Here is a 19,110-nt window from a genome sequence, read left to right as displayed (position 1 = left end):
TTATGCATCATGACGTCAGTTCAGGCCAAGCTGGGGAGCATGCATTGCGTTGCTGCACCCACCATGCTACGTAACACTTCTGAATCTCAGCTGGTGACCCCCCCCCCCCCCCCCCCAGGCAGACACGCGGTCCAGTACGACCCTCTGGAAATAAATTATCCCCCTGTAGTTGCCACAATCTATGCCATCACCTCTCCCTTTCCAGAGAGGGACTACAAGTCACATTTTCCAGTCAGTTGGGATGATGCCTGACTCTCAAATGGAAGCAAAGATTGCCTGCAATGCCAGGAGGACAGCCTTACCACCAGCCTGGAGAAGTTCCTGCAGCCTACCCTACCCCCAGCTGATTCACCATCGGTGCAGTCCCCGTGAGACTGGGTGGATGGCAACTGATTGGAGGATTGGCCTCAAGAACTGTGGACCCAGAGTGTCTTATCACTATCATTTATTAATCAATTTATTTTTTAGTTTATTTTCCGGACCGACATACTGTATGTATATTTGAAGTTTGCTCTCCTTGCCAGTAGGTGGCAGCATTGCCTGCGTTAACGCTTCACTGGGATATTATGGTGGGAGGAAGAAGAATAGGAAGACGTCACGGGAAGTCGCGACCTGCATCCAGGAAGTAGGAAGCGCAGGTGTAATGGTCGTTTGTTTTTTTGGATATAGCCAGTGAGCAAACGTCAAATTGTATTAAGTAATGGGGCTTTTTGGGAAAACGAATGAAAGACCACCCAAAGATCTGGTGAGTATGTTTAAATTAAATGTTGGTAGTTACTGATTTCAAACGATAAAAACGTTAGGATGTCAAGTACACAGACAGTACGCCGAAATGCTTAAAATAGCAAAGTTAACTGCTTCCTTTACGTTGATGCCTCTGTTTTTAGTTCCCACTTGAGTTAGTGTATTTGACATAAGAAAGATTACCGGGGTTGATATGCTATTGCGCTACGTTCAGATTGATTATTTTATTATTGTGTCAACCCGATGACAGCGTCAGCGGCGGAAAAACAGTTCGCTTAAAAATGTGTGTCCCATAGTTCGTTGTGTATAACGTGCAGCACCCGAGACTTCTGGTTTTCCGCGAAAAGAACCTTTTCGTTCAGCCTGCGAGTTTTTTTTTTTTTTTTTTTTTTTTTTTAAATAATCGATTCGATGACGTCAGTAGGACGTTACGTAGAGAACGTCTTTTTTTAAGACGCACACAAGCGTCCTTCTCGCGGTCGGCTTTTGTGGGATATTAGAGGATTTTTTTCTCATTTCTGTAAACTGTTTCTGTAAACAAATTGCCATGTTTACAATATTTGTTTGCATCTCAGTGCAGTTGTGCATTTCACACATTTTGCTCTGCTAGACAAAGGTTGAGTTTAAAAAAAAAAAATCACTGCTACATTAGCAATGTTTTAATGGGATATTTTGTATTAACAGGTCAATGAGTGGTCGCTCAAAATTAGGAAGGAGATGCGTGTGATTGATAGGCAGATTCGAGGTGAGTTTAGTGTTAAAGTGCCTCAGCATGGTGTTAGAACAGACCCAATGGTGTTTGACATTCACTGGTTTTCTAGGTACACACACACGCACATCTCACACACCCATTACTAGTGAACGGTAACTGGCTGGTAAGCTCTGCCATACTGTGACACAGACATCCAGAGGGAAGAGGAGAAGGTGAAACGCTCTATCAAAGAGGCTGCCAGAAAGGGGCAGAAGGATGTCTGTGTGATCCTGGCCAAGGAGATGATCCACTCCAAGAAGGCAGTGGGCAAGCTGTACGCTTCCAAAGCCCAAATGAACTCTGTGCTGCTGAGCATGAAGAACCAGCTTTGTGAGTAAAGCTCCTTCTGAGGGCAAATGTGTCACGTGTGTGTGTGTGTGTGTGTGTGTGTGTGTGCGCGCGCGCGCAAATGCGGTTGGTACAAACAAAGGTGTAGAACAGGTTTGGGTGGAACTAGTACAAAAGGTGGCCTATTTCTGTGGATAGGTGTATTGGTCTGAATACACCTAGATATAAATGCATTATGTACAGGTGATAAAGGTGCAGTGTCTTCTCATAACTAATGGTATCATGGGCGTTACTTTGTATCCGTCTTATACGTGACATGTAGTATGACAGGACTGTGGTTCCTGAATCGTGCTCAATCCGGCAGCTGTGCTGCGTGTCTCCGGAGCCCTACAGAGGAGCACGGAGGTGATGAAGGCCATGCAGAATTTGGTGAAGGTCCCTGAGATCCAGGCCACCATGAGGGAGCTATCGAAGGAAATGATGAAGGTTGGTGCTGAGAAGCTGCCGTTCCAGCCGAGGCCTGTGTGTGGAGCGTTACTGTTACTGCCCTGCTCTGCACGTTAGGCCTGTTACTGCCCTGCTCTGCGCGTTAGGCCTGTTACTGCCCTGCTCTGCGCGTTAGGCCTGTTACAGGCCTGTTACTGCCCTGCTCTGCGCGTTAGGCCTGTTACTGCCCTGCTCTGCGCGTTAGGCCTGTTACTGCCCTGCTCTGTGCGTTAGGCCTTTACTGCCCTGCCCTGCTCTGCTCTGCACGTCAGTCCTTTACTGCCCTGCTCTGTGCGTTAGGCCTGCTACTGCCCTGCCCTGCTCTGCTCTGCATGTCGGGCCTGTTACTGCCCTGCCCAGCCCTGCTCTGCTTTGCGCGTCAGGCCTGTTACTGCCCTGCTCTGCTTTGCGCGTCAGGCCTGTTACTGCCCTGCTCTGTCCGTCGGGCCTGTTACTGCCCTGCTCTGCTTTGCGCGTCAGACATGTTACTGCCCTGCTCTGCTTTGCGTGTCAGGCCTGTTACTGCCCTGCTCTGCGCGTCAGGCCTGTTACTGCCCTGCTCTGCTTTGCGCGTCAGGCCTGTTACTGCCCTGCTCTGCGTGTCAGGCCTGTTACTGCCCTGCACTGCGTGTCAGGCCTGTTACTGCCCTGCTCTGCTTTGCGTGTCAGGCCTGTTACTGCCCTGCTCTGCTTTGCGTGTCAGGCCTGTTACTGCCCTGCTCTGCTTTGCGCGTCAGGCATGTTACTGCCCTGCTCTGCTTTGCGCGTCAGGCCTGTTACTGCCCTGCTCTGCTTTGCGCGTCAGGCCTGTTACTGCCCTGCTCTGCTTTGCGCGTCAGGCCTGTTACTGCCCTGCTCTGCGTGTCAGGCCTGTTACTGCCCTGCTTTGCGTGTCAGGCCTGTTACTGCCCTGCTCTGCTTTGCGTGTCAGGCCTGTTACTGCCCTGCTCTGCTTTGCGTGTCAGGCCTGTTACTGCCCTGCTCTGCTTTGCGTGTCAGGCCTGTTACTGCCCTGCTTACTCTCCTGTTACTCTCCTCACACTGAAACAGGCTGGGGAGGGTGCTTGTAAGGTCTTCACATGAACTGAAAACTAAAGCTGTTCTGCATGGTGCATTTCCCAGGCTGGCATGATCGAGGAGATGTTGGAGGACACGTTTGAGAGCATGGACGACGAGGAGGAGATGGAGGAGATGGCGGAGGCCGAAGTCGACAGGATCCTCTTCGAGATCACAGCAGGTAACTGGCTCCTTCTCCTCACTGGGTGTTTGAGAGTAGGTGAGAAGAATCTGCAGATCCATGTACATGCAGCCAGTTTCTATGAGAATCAGATTATTCAAGGTGAAAACTGGAAAAGCATCAGCTTTAGAGTATATACGATAACAGCCATCTTTCTGAAGGTCTCCTAAGCATATTTGAGTGTCCTGCTGTTAGATGTAGAGATCGCACTTTCCGACCATGAGACTCTTTTCAGGAGCCCTTGGCAAGGCCCCCAGCAACGTGACCGAACCGCTGCCTGAACCCGAGCCCGTGGGGGCAACGGCAGCCTCAGAAGAAGAGCCAGAAGAGGACCTGGAGGAGATGCAGTCCAGACTGGCAGCGCTGCGAAGCTAAGGGGCCCACGCCGGCCCTCTCGTGTACAGGAACCCCTTCTGGGTTCGCGACCCGCCATCAATCCGGTTTTATATATCGCACCTTCATGTGACAACTTTGCAGAACACTAGACTGACAGATAAGACTCCGCCCTGTAGTGTGATACTATCTGTCCGCGTATCTCTGTATCGTAGCGGCCTTTTGAAAGCCCCGCTGAATCAGGCTGCATGCACACTGCTGGCCCGTCCCATATCCTAAGTACGCGTGCGGCTCCTTTCCCAAAACACCTAACCTTTAACGCTATGTCAGCCTACATATGACTAAGAATAAAATGTTCTTTTTTCAGAGTCTGTCTCTCGGCGCTCAGTGTGCGGTACGCGGTACGCGGCTAAGCTCACAGCTATGTAGCTTAACAGTGACATCATCTCAGGTTTGTTTTATTGTCCAGACAATGCGGCACCATGTAAAGCGGTAAACCCGGAAGGGCTTGGACACTTGGGGCGTAGGGGGAGTTTTACTTACACAAGAATGTTCTGAGGGCAGAAGGAAATACGATTGGTTCAGAGAGATAACCAATCAGATTGTAAAGGAGGTGGGTCCAACCAATCAGTTTGGTTATCTCCCAAGAGCTGTAGTTTCTTATGACAGTCTTGCAGTGTTTGCAACACAGGATTGGGCAGCGTTGGAAGGAGTTTGACATTGGGGGGGGGGAACCAAATTTGCCCTGGGGTGTACTGTACATTGTGACATTGCGATGGGTACACATGTGAATAATGTAAGATTTTTGAATAATTTTAAAATAAAAGTTATTTAAAATGACTAGTACTGTTTAGAGTACAGTTACACAGCTAAACATAACTAAAAAATAACTGATCCATATGAGGTATAAGATGATTTTGTCTGCTACAGGACTACAGTCTTCGTTAGGTATATGTTTCGTCCTTGCGCTTTGAATGCGTAGGGAATTGGCCTCAGTAACACACGGATTCGTAATGAATTAGTCTGCATCATGACAGAAACATGTGAAATAGCAAAAGGCACCGTCGTGAACGGCGATCGCAAAACCCAAAAATATCCCAATGTGATTTGTGATTCCAATATTGTTCACCCCTAAATAGATATCTGTTCACTGCAAGGGCGTAGGTTTGGCTTGAACGTTAGCAGGGACCAAAACGGCCCCGAACCCCCACCCCACCCCCCTTAAACACTGATGGTACAGTACATGTGCCTACTGTCCACACCCAAATCCACACGCTTGGATCTCTGTACATTACTGAAGACTTAGTGATAGCTGAAAGCCACAGAGGGCGTAGGTCAGACTGAAGCTTCACAGAGAACGAAACATGATTTTGACTGATGACTAAGAGTGACAGAATGGGGAACGGCTGCCGATACTTAGGGCAAACTCTTCCCCCCTATTTTCGACATCCCAGGCCCAGAATGCATATTAGACATGCTACAGTGGACAGTGAGAAGAAGGGAGACCTTTATTCACAGAGGTGAATAAGCTGGACATTGAGACCTTCCAAAACCCCATGACAAATCTTCCAGATCAGTGTTTCTCATCCCAGTCCTTAGGGACCCCCAGACAGTCCACATTTTTGCTCCCTGCCAGACAGTCCACATTTTTGCTCCCTCTCAGCTCCCGAGGACCAGTTTGAGAAACACTGTTCTAGGTATTCAACTTTCCACTGTGGTTCACCCAGTCAAACATGAGACCCTCCTAATTCTACTTGATATCAATACATTCCCCCCTGAGTTTTCATTTCCTTGGGTGTTTAATTCGGAGCCTTCACTCCCCCGAAGTTCCTCACAGCTTCAGATTGGTGCGGTCATGGTACTTCTGATAGGGATCGTCAAGGTACCAATTCCTCCTCTTCCAAAAGGACGTGGTCATTTTGTTGAGCATCCTCGATTGTGTGGCGTTGCAGAACACGTGCTCCCGGAGCCTCTTCTTCCTGACGGACTTCTTCTTCCACAGCTTCTTCTTGTACCCAGCCTGTCGAGCGAAACGCCAGTCAGAACAGTAGCACCGTGTTGCTAATGAACAGATTCCCACTGGATGTGATCTAGCTGGGTATACTACATGGATACCCACGGCACGCCTTACACGGATCATGTATACTACATGGATACCCACGGCACGCCTTACACGGATCATGTATACTACATGGATACCCACGGCACGCCTTACACGGATCATGTATACTACATGGATACCCACGGCACGCCTTACACGGATCATGTATACTACATGGATACCCACGGCACGCCTTACACGGATCATGTATACTACATGGATACCCACGGCACGCCTTACACGGATCATGTATACTACATGGATACCCACGGCACACCTTACACGGATCATGTATACTACATGGATACCCACGGCACGCCTTACACGGATCATGTATACTACATGCAGACCCACGGCACGCCTTACACGGATCATGTATACTACATGGATACCCACGGCACGCCTTACACGGATCATGTATACTACATGGATACCCACGGCACGCCTTACACGGATCATGTATACTACATGGATACCCACGGCACGCCTTACACGGATCATGTATACTACATGGATACCCACGGCACGCCTTACACGGATCATGTATACTACACGCTGGCCCACGGCACGCCTTACACGGATCATGTATACTACACGCTGGCCCACGGCACGCCTTACACGGGTCAGTTAGGGGAAGCTAACAGGACCGTACCTTCCGTCTGAGCCACAGGCCGCAGTGCAGCCGCAGAAACCTCTTCACCACGGCCTTCACGGTCTTCCTCTTTCCCTTCTTCAAGCTGTAGTAGGTGAGGGTGCGGGCCGGCTGCGCTAGCAGGCTGGGGGAAAGGCGTGCAGCACTGGAGGGTGCACAGAGGTTAGCAGGATTAGCCCTGACGAACCTCTCCCAATCACTCCTATCCTGAAAGGTCTCACTGCTTGGTAACCAAAATTAAGATTAAGGCTAATTGTATTAATCCCAGGGGAAATATAGAGCTTTTAGAATACATAATGCACACATGCGTGTAATGCCAAAGAGACACGGCACAAAGATGGCACATATAGTGTAAACGTCGTGTGAACAGGTTTAAATAATACACAGTAAACAAAGAATACTATGAAAAACAGACAAGAAAGTCTGGAAAAAGTCAGCAGCAGACTGCAGGAAAATCTGGAGTCTGGATCACCCCAAATGTTACCCATGTGAGCGTGCTCAGCCACCGCTACAGACTATACAATGTGCTTCACTGACTGGCAGCTGTATTTGCTTAAAATACATACCCATCCAAACCACAGACGAAAAATAGATAAATATGAATATAAAATATAAATCCTTATGTAAACATTTTACTTACATGCAAACCAGTGCGAATCTAGTGACAAATACTACAATACCATAAAAAGTATTGTCCTGCATAACTGAAGGTAATTTCAGTGGATTTTTATGCGCTCCTTAAGGTCAGGGTATTGTTAGTTTATGAAAGTGTCACTCTTTGCATCCTCTGAAAACTGAACTTGGATAAAACCCCCCAAAAAAGTGTAACAATTAATCTACAATAAAGCTTCCTCTCAAAATGATCCCTAAAAGCCCTTTAACAGCATGCCGAGTGCTTCTTGATGAATTCAGTGGGTGGTTAAATACTCCGTTGTACCGGGAATAGGTGTGGGTGAACCAGGGGCGTGTACAGGAGGCGAGTCACTGAAAGCTGATTCGCTTTTGAAGCACCTCCTCCACTGTCACTCACTGATTCAAAACACATCATTGGCTAATTATCGCTTTTGAAGCACTGTCACTCACTGATTCAAAACACATCATTGGCTAATTATCGCTTTTGAAGCACTGTCACTCACTGATTCAAAACACATCATTGGCTAATTATCGCTTTTGAAGCACTGTCACTCACTGATTCAAAACATATCATTGGCTAATTATAAGGTTGGCCCCTCTGTATGAGTTATGGCCTCTCTTGTGCCTCCCTCCTTAAAAATCTTACAATCTCCCTTGATGTGGAACAAAGATGAAGGACCTGTAGGCAGAGACAACCTCACCTGTAAAGAATGCCTGACCGAGGGAGGCTGTGATTGGGCAGGGTGGCCTGGAGGGCAGGGCCAATGAGGGCCGGTCTCTGAGACCCCGCCCCTAGCGTGAGCGTGGAAAAGCGGCAGGTCAGGGAGGGGACTCGAGGGGGGAGACTGACACTGCACCCAGGTCTCAGCAGGGTCAGCGGCCTGAGCAGCCCTGGAGAGCAGAAGGACCACAACGCAAGAGATAAAAAACCTGAGCAGTTCCTCCACTCGCAGAAAGACATCAGACCTCACATCTACACCAATTTCAAACTGGGCTTCCTGACAAGATTAATACCCAGAATAAATGCTGCTTGGTGCTCAAATCAGTTTCAGTTTTATAGCAGTACTGAGTGACACAACACTTCCAGAAAACATTTATCTTAATTTACATGATGAGCCACAAATTATAAAAAAAGAAAAATGACAATTAAAAGAACAGTGTCGGCACCTGGAGATTCTTTTATCCCACAATAATGGAATAAACCAAACGCAAATCACAACATGAGGAATTACACAGGTTATACGATTAATTACCGTCAAAATAACTATATGCACAATATAGAACACTTTTCATGAACTTATTTACATTAAATAAATGCGCAACATAATCATTTTGTAACAACCTAATTATGGCTCTCAAGCCTTGCTTATTATTTTAAGCTGCCAAGTTCCTCGGTTGCAGCTCTCTCAGCTGACCATTAGCATAGTGGACCCTCGAGTTACGACCGGCCTGACTTACGAACAACTTGGGTTACGACCAAAATTTTAGTTTTTAACTTACGTCCAAAGTCTTGAGTTACGACCCGAATGCCGGTCGAAGCCAAACCGTGTATCCGCCTGTGCGGCTGTAGATAAAGAGCCGAGTTCACGTCCGTAAGCGTCAGTCTGCGCCCAGATACGCCGGTTTGCGGGCGTCACTGATAGTAGGCTAGACATTTTATAACATTTTGGTGAGTACACTAGGAAAATGATTGGTGTTTCTGGTAAATTACGCACATTATACAACCTTTTTTTATTATGAAAATGTTAGGTAAGGGGTGCTTTGGGAGGTTCGGATCGCATTATGGGTATTTCCGTTATTCCTTATGACCAGCTCATGGGAACGAATAGAGTTGGTAAGTCAAGGGTCCGCTGTAAGTTAATGCGAGGTGTCCGATTTGAGAACAGAAGGCTAATGAAGAAAATACATCACGTAAGGCAAACTAACCCATATCTATAAAAGCAATGAGCTGCATGGCTCTTTAGCACGACATAATTAAGTACTTAACCTAATTCAAACATTTCTGCCCGTAAATAACAACAAAATATTATAAGTATAATTATTCAGAGAATTAGAGAAATAAAACCCGATTTGTGAAGAATATTTTTTGGTACGTCATTTACGACTATTTACCTTTGTACAAATAACTACCATGTAATTTTCATAGCATGCCCGATGTCTGTTTTCCTGTCCACCAGCCAAACACAGCATTCTTTTTGTGTTTTCCGCCATTGACTATCCGATGTTTTTTTTTAATGCGGCAGTGCGTTTCATAAATAATTATATTTGAAGCAGTATGAGCATGAGTTTTAAATTATGTTATGGTCTGCTGCAGACTGCCGAATTTTATCATACTATCCCTGAGCTAGATACATCTAAAGATATTACAATTCCTTAACTAAATATACTGACACATCATTCTCTCTCCATACTCCAAACTCTCTCGATTTCATATTCATGCTGGCTAAACTAGAATATAAAATAAAACGCAACAATGTCAGTATTTATAGGTAATACGGTCAAACACCCCAAAATATGACCATGAACTATCATATTTAGCAAGACTGAGTAGAGTTTTTAATATGCAAAGCATTAAATATATAATACTCTGGTAGCTACAATACACAGCAGAAAAAGTTTGTTTTAATGTCATAATTTGTTAAAGATATTACTTTAATACCCACCTGGAATATTTCTCGTGATTCTAAACGCCATGTTTCAAATCGCCATTGACCTCTGAAGTACGGCGTCTCACAGGGACAAACAGAACGCAGCACACCGTGATACGGCGCCAAATACGGACAAACAGAACGGAATTTCGTAGCGCGTTAGATATATATGTTTTTCTGGAGTGGCAGATGGATTAGGGCCGGTGCATTCATGTAAAAACAAACAGGAGGAAAAACTCCATTCATTGCAAAGTTAAAGCTTTGGAGAGAATGATGTGTTACATGCACATGCTCAGTAACATTAAGCTTTATGCTGAAAATCGAGAATTGAGCTAGTTCCTGATAGGGGGCCTGGGTCATATCCAAATTCCTACTCAAATAATGCTATTTTAAGCATATCATGGCATTAAAATTACGTGTTTTACCTACTTATAAAATATTTATTGAAGTATCCATCCATCCATTTTCTGTGCCTGCTTGCCCTATGCTGGGTCTCGGGAGTCTGGAGTCTTTCCCATGAACTACAGGCACACGGCGGGGAACAGCCCAGGGCAGGGTGCCCCTGCCAACCCATCGCAGATTTATTGTCCGGAGTCTTTCCCATGAACTACAGGCACAAGGCGGGGAACAGCCCAGGGCAGGGTGCCCCTGCCAACCCATCGCAGATTTATTGAAGCAGCTGAAGGATACAGACTTCAGGTACAACTCTGAGTCGTGCCATATGCAGAAGTTTTCTGATGACACTGCAATTGTAGGCTGTATCAAGGATGGGCAGGGGGCTGAGTATAGGAGCCTTGTGGAGGACTTTGTGGGATGGTGTAGAACCAACCAGCTGCAGCTGAACATCACCAAAACCAAGGAAATGGTAGTAGACTTCAGGAGGTCTGCCCCTCCACTGCTGTCTGTCACCATTGACGGGGTGAATGTGGAGACTGTCAGTACATACAAGTACCTGGGGGTCCACCTTGGCAATAAACTGGACTGGTCTGCCAATACCGAAGCACATTACAAGAAAGGACAGAGCAGGCTCTACTTCCTTAGGAGGCTGAGGTCCTTCAATGTCTGCAGCAACATTAGTTATCAGACCTTGTATTTGTTTTTGTTTTTGTTTTCTCTCTCCAGGGGCCTGTTTCACAAAGCAGGATTACTTGCTTAGCCAGATAACTTGCCAGATTTAAGGTAGTCTGGGCTAAATGTAAATTGATGAAAATAAGGTCTATTTACCTCAGACTACCTTAAATCTGGCAAGTTATCTGGCTAAGCAAGAAATCCTGCTTTGTGAAACAGACCCCAGTGCTCCAAAGTTCAGCACTTTGTGTCAGCTATGGTTGTTTTAAAGTGCTTTTATAAATAAAGATGGTATAGGGTGTGCGTGCGTGCGCGCTGTCAGTCACACACTTCCCAGCCCTCTACAGGCAGTTTGTTTCTTTAAGTGATGTAATAGTCTGAAGGATCCCTGCCCACAGCAGACATGTGACAGACCATGTGACCATCGAAGCCACAGTGGCGTGTGACCCGTGACCATCGAAGCCACAGTGACATGTGACAGACCATGTGACCATCGAAGCCACAGTGACATGTGACCCTTTTCTGCTCACGCTTTCCCACACAGTCAATTACACCCATTATTTTAATTCGTGATTTTTAATTTACTTACAGCTCACATTTTTTTTGTACTAAGAAACATCTGACAATCTTGTACCAAAGTCATTGCTTTTACAAAAGCATGGTGCTTTGATTTATACATGTGATGAACATTCACACAAAAATACTGCAAGAAAACTTTCACCAAACAGGATGGCTGGATTTGTACTCAAATTTAGCTTAATAAACAACATCTTCACAACTTATAAAAGACCTGACCACAAATGTGGCAAGTGAAATTGGGTTATGGCACAGAGAAAAGGACAGGACTAAAATTCAGACCCAACTGTCCAAGCTCATCCAAAGTAACTGTTCTTCCATATTTGTGTACCATCAATAGCAAGGTTTACCTTGACAATCAGTGCAAAATGTACAACATAAAACTTTATAACTTTACAGCTTCCTTAAGTAAACAAAATTCCCCTGACTGGGCCACTTGTACCAAAAACCGCACAACACCTCAACAAACACAACGAAGTAAAGTCAATTTACATTAAAATGTTGAATAAGATTACATATACAACAGAAAGGTCCATATCAGGTGGCCAAGAATGCATAGAGTAATACAAGTGGAGAGCAGGAACAAGCCAGCACCCACAGGGGGCAGCACTGAGCTGTTCCTCCAACTGGTCCTGTAGGCCTGCTGATGCTCACCTCTCACTACACCTGATGCCACAGGAGACTGAGCAGAAATAGTCTGGGTTCCCCTGCCCCAAGCGGTCTCGGTGAGGGGCCGCCCCCTCTACATCCAGCAAGAGGGGGCGGGGCATCACCAGCCGGCATACACCGGCTCGGCGCCGTAGAAGCGACTGGAGGAGCGCTCCTTACGCAGCAGCGGGGCCCGCGACACGCTCAGCTCCCCGTCGGCGCGCCGTCTCCTCCGTATCCCCAGCAGGATGGCGCAGAGGAGGACCACTGATGGAGAGAGTGCGGGGGGATATGCTGCATGTTACGCGGCATTCTGCAGCCACCCCCCTCCAATGATCAGCAGAGCACTGATGACAGGACGCCCCCCCGCGCCATACTTACTGCCCCCTGCTACGACCAGAAGGGCAATGGTGACTGGCGCTAGCTGGCACGTGTCCCCTGATTTCCGAAAGAAGGTCTCCATGCAGTAGCCAGGGGCTGTGCTGCCCTGAGGGCAGAAGGCGTCACTGGGGCACTGGATCGGGTTCAGGTCCGGGCTCTGCACACAAACACAGAGCGGAGACTCAGCCCATTCACACAGCAGCACGCTACCACCGGAAAAGCACATTTCTGAAATGAAGCATTATTTGCCATTTGCACAAGCAGAGCTACACTGGAATGCTCTTTTGAATATCCCATCATACACACAGAGTTTGAGGACGGGGCACCGTGGAGCGTTTCAGGCGGTTAAGGGCCTTTTGCGAGGGGCAAATGGAAAAGCGACTATTCTGTGCAGGTCAGGGCTGTGGAGGCTGAGAGACACACACACACACACACACACATTCACGCACACTGATACAAGCAAGTTAACCTACTCAGCAAAACAAAAATATAAATGAAAATAATGTATTTGACATCAAAGATTGTATTGCATGAGTGTAATAAAATCTCAACAAAATTCTTAATTATTCTGTAATTCTAATAATGGTTCTTACAGGGTATGTTGTATTGGAAATTGGAAGAAAAATATTTTTGATATGGACTCGAAGTAATCTAAAACTTTTGAGAAAATTTTGACTAAATCGTCACTAAAACAAGTGCCATTGTTCTATCAAAAGGACTGACTCTGCATATACATGCTGCAGGACAATGTCACTCTGCGCCGGAGGCCTGCGCTCAGCGGGGTGAGACTGGGGAGTGATTCGGAGAGGGAGGTACTTACAGGGCAGTAGTTGTTCTCGGGGCAGATTTCACAGATCTCCTGTCCCCAGCGGATCTGGAAGTAGCCACTTTTGCAGATCTGACACAAGCCCTGGTCCGGCCCCTTATGCATACCTGTCCGGGGGCAAGGTGGCGGAATCGAGTTACACCAAATTTGCCAACCCCCTTGGCTCAGTCTGTTTCAGTCCGCACCAGGTGAACTTCATAAGTTGGCTTTATCAATGTTACTGAGCTGCTATTGGAGGAAAGCTGGCCCATCCTATGCAGACTGACCACTTAAGTGCAGCAAAAGGCCGTGTTCCTGATTGGCCAAACAGGAAAGGTTACCTGGGCGACAGAGTGTGCATTCCTTGGCGGCGATGTGCAGGGACTCCATTCCGGGGGGGCACACCGGGCACTGGGCACATCTGGAGGAACTGAAAGATAAAAGAGGGAGGATGCTGAAGGTGAAGGATCAGCGGAGCCTTCAGGCAAGACCTTCAGTGGTCTTCAATGAATCCTTCATGAGTGACACAGACAGGAAGTGACATCAGCAGATCCACTTAGTCACCCTACCTACAGTTCTAATACCACTTGTAGTAAAATAAGTAAGCAAAGTAACTAAGTAAATAAATAAAACTATTAATAAACAAATAAACAAATAAAACCTGAAAAGGTAAAATCTCAAAACACAGACAGCAATAACAAGATTATACAAAATTATAAAATTCTAAATAAGATGCTTTACATTGGCTTTAGTTAAAAACTGCAGGCGTAGTTGGTGCCTATAAAACGGGACATCTGGCCACCCTACGCTGAATTACTGACTCACTTGCAGAATGTTCCCAGTGAACAGGGATCACATGACGAGGCGTTCCTCTGCGAGGCGTAGAAACCTGTGCAGGCGTAGAGATGCTCGATTAGCGCGCCGCGTTCAACTCCGGCTGGGCCACGCCCCCCTTTTGCGGACCCCTCCCTACCTGGGGAGCAGCTGGTGCAGGAATCGGAGCCGCTCTGGTTGCTGTAGGAACCGGGAGGGCAGACCTGGCACACGAGGCTGCCCGTGACGCTGACGGGACAGGGCAGAGAGGACTGGTCAGCTCACACGAGGTAAAGCATCCCGCCATCGTGCATAACACTCATCCAGCACAGGTGGGGGGCCTGGAGCTCGTCCCAGAAAGTGCAAAGCAGGAGGGGAGGACGTTCTCTGGACAGGGTGACAGTCTACAGCAGACTGCCCCCCCCCCACACACACCACGCAGTTTAGAGTCTCCAGTCCAGCCATGCTGCATGCCTTTGGACTGGGAGAAGAATCCAAAGGCAAAGTATCGATACTGCTGATCCGTGGGTCACACACGGAAATTAAATTACAGTCTCAGTCACAGTGATAAGTAGAATACAAACATGAAAGGCTTATAAATACTGATCTTAACAAAACATATTGAGACACGGATATAGGACACAGATAGAAAAAAAAATAGAAATATGGTTTAAAAATAGTTTTAAAAAATACAATTGTGCAAAAGAGCAATGAGTTTTATGGACAAGAATACGGTTTTGACTACAGTATTACGAATGTGCAGTAATGGATTTTTGGTTAAAGAGTTACAGTTCCAGTGCGGAAAGGGGGAAAGTTAGTTGTCTTAGGAGAGCCGTTCTTAGACTGGGAGGGGCCAGACCGCCAAAGGAAAATGAAAAGCTGTTTTAAAGCCCCAGTGCAAATCAACACAAACACAGGGAAGGCGAGCTAACTGCCCAAGCCTGGAGCTGGGGAGGAATCGAACTCACAGTCACAAACTTATGAGACTGCAAAACATGAAATATGAGATATTACATGTGCCTGTATCTGCATGTGTGTGTATGCACACAGTATATAACAGGGCCGGGAAAACAAAGTTGCTAGGCGTCTGTTTGTGTGTACAAACACATGAGGGTGCCAGCGAGGTTGTACTCAGTCGTGAAAGGGTGCGTGTGCATATGTATACACTGCGAGTTCACGGTCGGTGGGAATGTACAGAACTCACTTGCTGAAAGAGCCCCTTGCACAGGGCACACAGCGGGTCTGTCCAGCGAGGGGCTGGAACTGGCCTTTGGCACACAGCAAACACGCCCCCTGAGTCACGCAGAGCCCTGGGTCCGAGCAGCAGGAACACTGCAGCGTGTCTGCGGGCCCGAGAGCAGAACTCATGAGCCAGTGGTGCGAACCGTACAGGCGGAGGTGATGGAGCGGAGGCGACACGGGCCTTACCGTTATCGGCGTAGGAGCCAGAGGTGCAGGCGGCGCAGGCGGACGTGTTGACGGTGGAGCAGTCCAAGGGCACGGCGCTGGGCAGAAGGGTCACCGTCGCATTCTCACCGGCTGTGGTGTTTGTCACAGCTGGACTGACGGTGGTCTGACTCGCCACGAAACCTGAGAGAGAGAGAGGGAGGGAGAGAGAGAGAGACAGAGTCTGATAGAAGTAACACAGGTAACATGTTCCTGAGATAAATAAAAGGCAGGCGGGGGAGGTGTGGCTCAGCAGGTTAGGGTAGTGTGCTTGTGATCAGAAGGTCACCAGTTCAGATCCCAGGGATTTCACCTTTGGATCCTAGAGCGAGGCCGTCACTAGAGCAGCCCCTGTCTCACTCTGCTTCCTCAAACACGTACATCACTCTGGAAAAAAGCATCTCCTAAATAAATCAAATGAAAGATAGCATGTATCTGTGAGGAAATTACCAGTAGCATGTGATTTTATCAATGGCCAGGGGATCCCTGTCCTGAACATGAAGAGAAAAAAAATAGTGCATTCTGCTTATAACAATACGGAGTAGAAGCAGAAATGTACACAAGATCTGCCTGTTGCAGAACATCCTCTTCTGGATGTCTGAATGTGGACCTTTGTTCAAGGCAAATTTCCCTCAACAACAGGAATTAACAAAAAGTCCTCAGTCCTGCTCTTTTGTTGGTTGTTCTCATTGCCGAAAAACACACCAAGCAGATTTTTGCGTTTGCTGCTTATGACTTAAGCTCCTTTCCTAATCTAATGAGCTCTAATGGACCGCAAGAGGGGAGCATTCTGGGACAGATTCGGGTCTGAGGAAGCAGGCTGTCCCACTGCGGTCATGTGTGTTTTCCGCGGGTCATTTCTCTGCATCTTCCTCCTTTGGCAGTGAGGATAGTGACTCCTGCTAGTGTAACCACAGGCAGGAAAACAAGCATTCAGTCTCTTTCATGTGTATGGAGTCAGTCTGGATGGCAGTTTAGAGATGGACAGGAATAACACCATCCATCCATCCATCCATTCCGTTTATCATTCAGAAGGCTTTGATTTCCGGAACCATATCCTCGGATGCATCATCTGAATGCTTTGGCCCTTCTTGACTGTACACCTTCATTCTTTGTTGTGATTTTTCCAAGCAGAGTTTGCGGTTTTCAGCCCCTGCGTTTGATCCGGCAGACTTAACAAGCTGCTGAACACCTGGTGCTGATGCTAATAAAGCAGAAGTGAGACTGTGTTGAGTGTAAGGGGAAAACCGCGGAAAGACCCAGAGATAGACATGCACTTCCACAAATATCACTGCACCGATATTGATGCTGAGAGACATTTGCATGTCATTAGGTACCAAGTAATAAGATTAACGTGGGTGTTAACTAATCATTATGTGACACAGTGGATAACATCGAGATTTTGTAACTTTAAGGTTGTTTTGTTCCAAAGTCCCCAAAAGGGCCCAGACTCACAGTATCTAACATGCCTCACAGTGCCTAACATGCCTCACAGTGCCTCACATGCCTCACTCCAGTAAACTATCCAGCTGTCATAAGCTTTACACAAAAATGCAGATAAGCCACTAAGACTTAGTGTAACGATCTAAAAGCCAGTGGAGGTATAAACAAGCTAAACGGAAACGTTAGATCGCAGAGTTATGCTAAGCCACAAACACATGCCGATCAAAGACAGAAATATGAACCGTAAACATTTTTTAAAACATCTACGTGATAGTAGGTGTTAACCTGCCTGCCCAGTGGATTAAATCCAAACCCCGATTAGGACCAGGTCTGTGAAGAAATACTTCAAGAACCAGTCCCCAGTGGGCACAAACAGGGACAGAGCGGCCATGTGACAGCGGGCAGCTGGCGAGGAGGGCAGGGCTGGTAGAGTAATCGGATTATCATGTCCCTGCAGTGCATTCTTTCAGGAGAAACACCCACGGAATGGAATCTGGTTATTCACCACGGTCACATGTCGCCTGGTGGTTAGCATCCAAAGCTGCCTGAAGTAGTTCCCCAAACTCCTCGAGCGCCTACCAGACTCAGTATTTCTATGCTCTATCTTGAGTAAACATTGAAGTCTGTGCTACAATTACACTGAGAGATAAAGACAAAAAAAATAGTTGAATGCTTTTAAAAAGTAGAGTACTTCTGCTTGATATTATCAAGATCGTGGCTAAATATTAGCCCGTAAACACTCTTTACTTTGATTGCATTCTGCAATAAATAACTAACACTAACAGATCGATTCAATCAACTAAAAAAAATAATAAATATATATATATATATATATATATATATATATATATATATATATATATATATATATATATATATATCAATATCAATACCACAGTATGTCTCAGACGTCGTCTTACTGCCTGTCTCCCTGCAAGATGCCAGTTTAGAAAGCCGGGATGGAGGGACTATATCCCAGCAAAGTTCTGGAGACCATCGGACTGACGTTCGTACTGATTGTGGGAGGTCTCAAATCTCCGGCTATACCTATATAAATACCTAGAAGACAGTCAAGGTGAACCAAATGAAGAAAATAATACCCATATGGCCGGAATAAAAAGTAGGGTGAAGTCTGTATATATCACACTATGCAGTGTTTGACGGGGTGGGAGTTAAGCAACTCAGGTCTGATTACTGAAATCACGAAGCACGTTTATACACCTATAACTGAATCATCGAATCCAGGGTCCCTTCGTATAAACACTTCATATATGTTTCAAACATCAGAGTTATTTAAATACATTTTCTCTACATATTCCAAGCCCCTTGCAACAAACAAAAACCGTTCGATTTAATATAAATTACATGTATTGTATTTACTTCAGTAAAAATCACATTTAGAAATGACTACTGGATAAAAAGCGAATAAATATTTCCAAATATTATTCAGTTATCCCTGTTGCTTTGTACATCACTTCACCTCATGCGACTCGGCGTTAAGTTTTAAACGCCACTGACTTTTTTTTGCTTTTTTCCAGGTACCAAAGTGTATTCCTGGTACACATTTCTCTACTGCCGTTTCGTTTAATCTAATCTTGTATGTGGAACTTAATTTCAGTTCTGAATAATTTCAGACGTGGCGGTACGATATGTGCCATTTAAATCACTTGACCACCTTTCTCTACATTTACTCACCCAGCAAGCAAGCAGCGGCCGCCGAGAAAGCCGCCAGCAAAGGGCGCTTCATGTCGAAGGCGATGTGACGGACCTCGGACCGTGAGAGAAAGCTGCCTGTCAGTGCGACGGACGCGCCGGGCTGCCGGAGCCCAGCGGAGCTCCGGCACAAGCATGACCGAGGGGGCGGGGACTCCCGTCGGCGGTCACGTGACAAAGCCGGCGTCATGTGACGCCGCTTAATCACCGACCGAAAATAGCCTGTTATGTATTTGCGTAGATCCGCGCTAGGAGCGATCACGAGATCATTTATTGAATATTCTAAAAAGAAAATTCCTTTTTATCGTCACCCCCCGTGTCGACAAAATTTAATCGTTTGCAAA

At 46.5% G+C, this 19,110-nt stretch overlaps 3 protein-coding genes across 3 annotated transcripts; 1 reads left to right on the top strand and 2 right to left on the bottom strand.

Annotated features, from left to right (window-relative positions):
- The first annotated feature begins 580 nt into the window (after positions 1-580).
- chmp3 (charged multivesicular body protein 3) lies at positions 581-4,207 on the top strand. The gene is made up of 6 exons (XM_023834393.2): positions 581-745; positions 1,429-1,489; positions 1,646-1,825; positions 2,148-2,269; positions 3,392-3,506; positions 3,742-4,207. Exons 1-6 carry the CDS (start codon positions 701-703, stop codon positions 3,879-3,881), a joined length of 663 nt encoding a protein of 220 aa, XP_023690161.1. The 5' UTR covers positions 581-700; the 3' UTR covers positions 3,882-4,207.
- Positions 4,208-5,324: 1,117 nt separating this feature from the next.
- mrpl35 (mitochondrial ribosomal protein L35) lies at positions 5,325-9,995 on the bottom strand. The gene is made up of 4 exons (XM_023834396.2): positions 9,889-9,995; positions 7,927-8,116; positions 6,593-6,737; positions 5,325-5,859 (listed from the first exon to the last, which is right to left on the bottom strand). Exons 1-4 carry the CDS (start codon positions 9,917-9,919, stop codon positions 5,671-5,673), a joined length of 555 nt encoding a protein of 184 aa, XP_023690164.2. The 5' UTR covers positions 9,920-9,995; the 3' UTR covers positions 5,325-5,670.
- A 1,503-nt stretch (positions 9,996-11,498) lies between these two features.
- On the bottom strand, positions 11,499-18,956 carry LOC111855389 (uncharacterized). Its single transcript, XM_023834349.2, has 9 exons — positions 18,749-18,956; positions 15,593-15,754; positions 15,369-15,507; positions 14,325-14,413; positions 14,177-14,240; positions 13,693-13,781; positions 13,367-13,479; positions 12,547-12,703; positions 11,499-12,432 (listed from the first exon to the last, which is right to left on the bottom strand). Exons 1-9 carry the CDS (start codon positions 18,954-18,956, stop codon positions 12,287-12,289), a joined length of 1,167 nt encoding a protein of 388 aa, XP_023690117.2. The 3' UTR covers positions 11,499-12,286.
- Positions 18,957-19,110: the final 154 nt, after the last annotated feature.

Source organism: Paramormyrops kingsleyae, chromosome 25 (genome assembly GCF_048594095.1).
Source record: "Paramormyrops kingsleyae isolate MSU_618 chromosome 25, PKINGS_0.4, whole genome shotgun sequence".
NCBI classification, from domain to species: domain Eukaryota; kingdom Metazoa; phylum Chordata; class Actinopteri; order Osteoglossiformes; family Mormyridae; genus Paramormyrops; species Paramormyrops kingsleyae.
The sequence above is the reverse complement of the archived record's forward strand: the minus strand, read 5'-3'. Positions and strand labels throughout refer to the sequence as shown.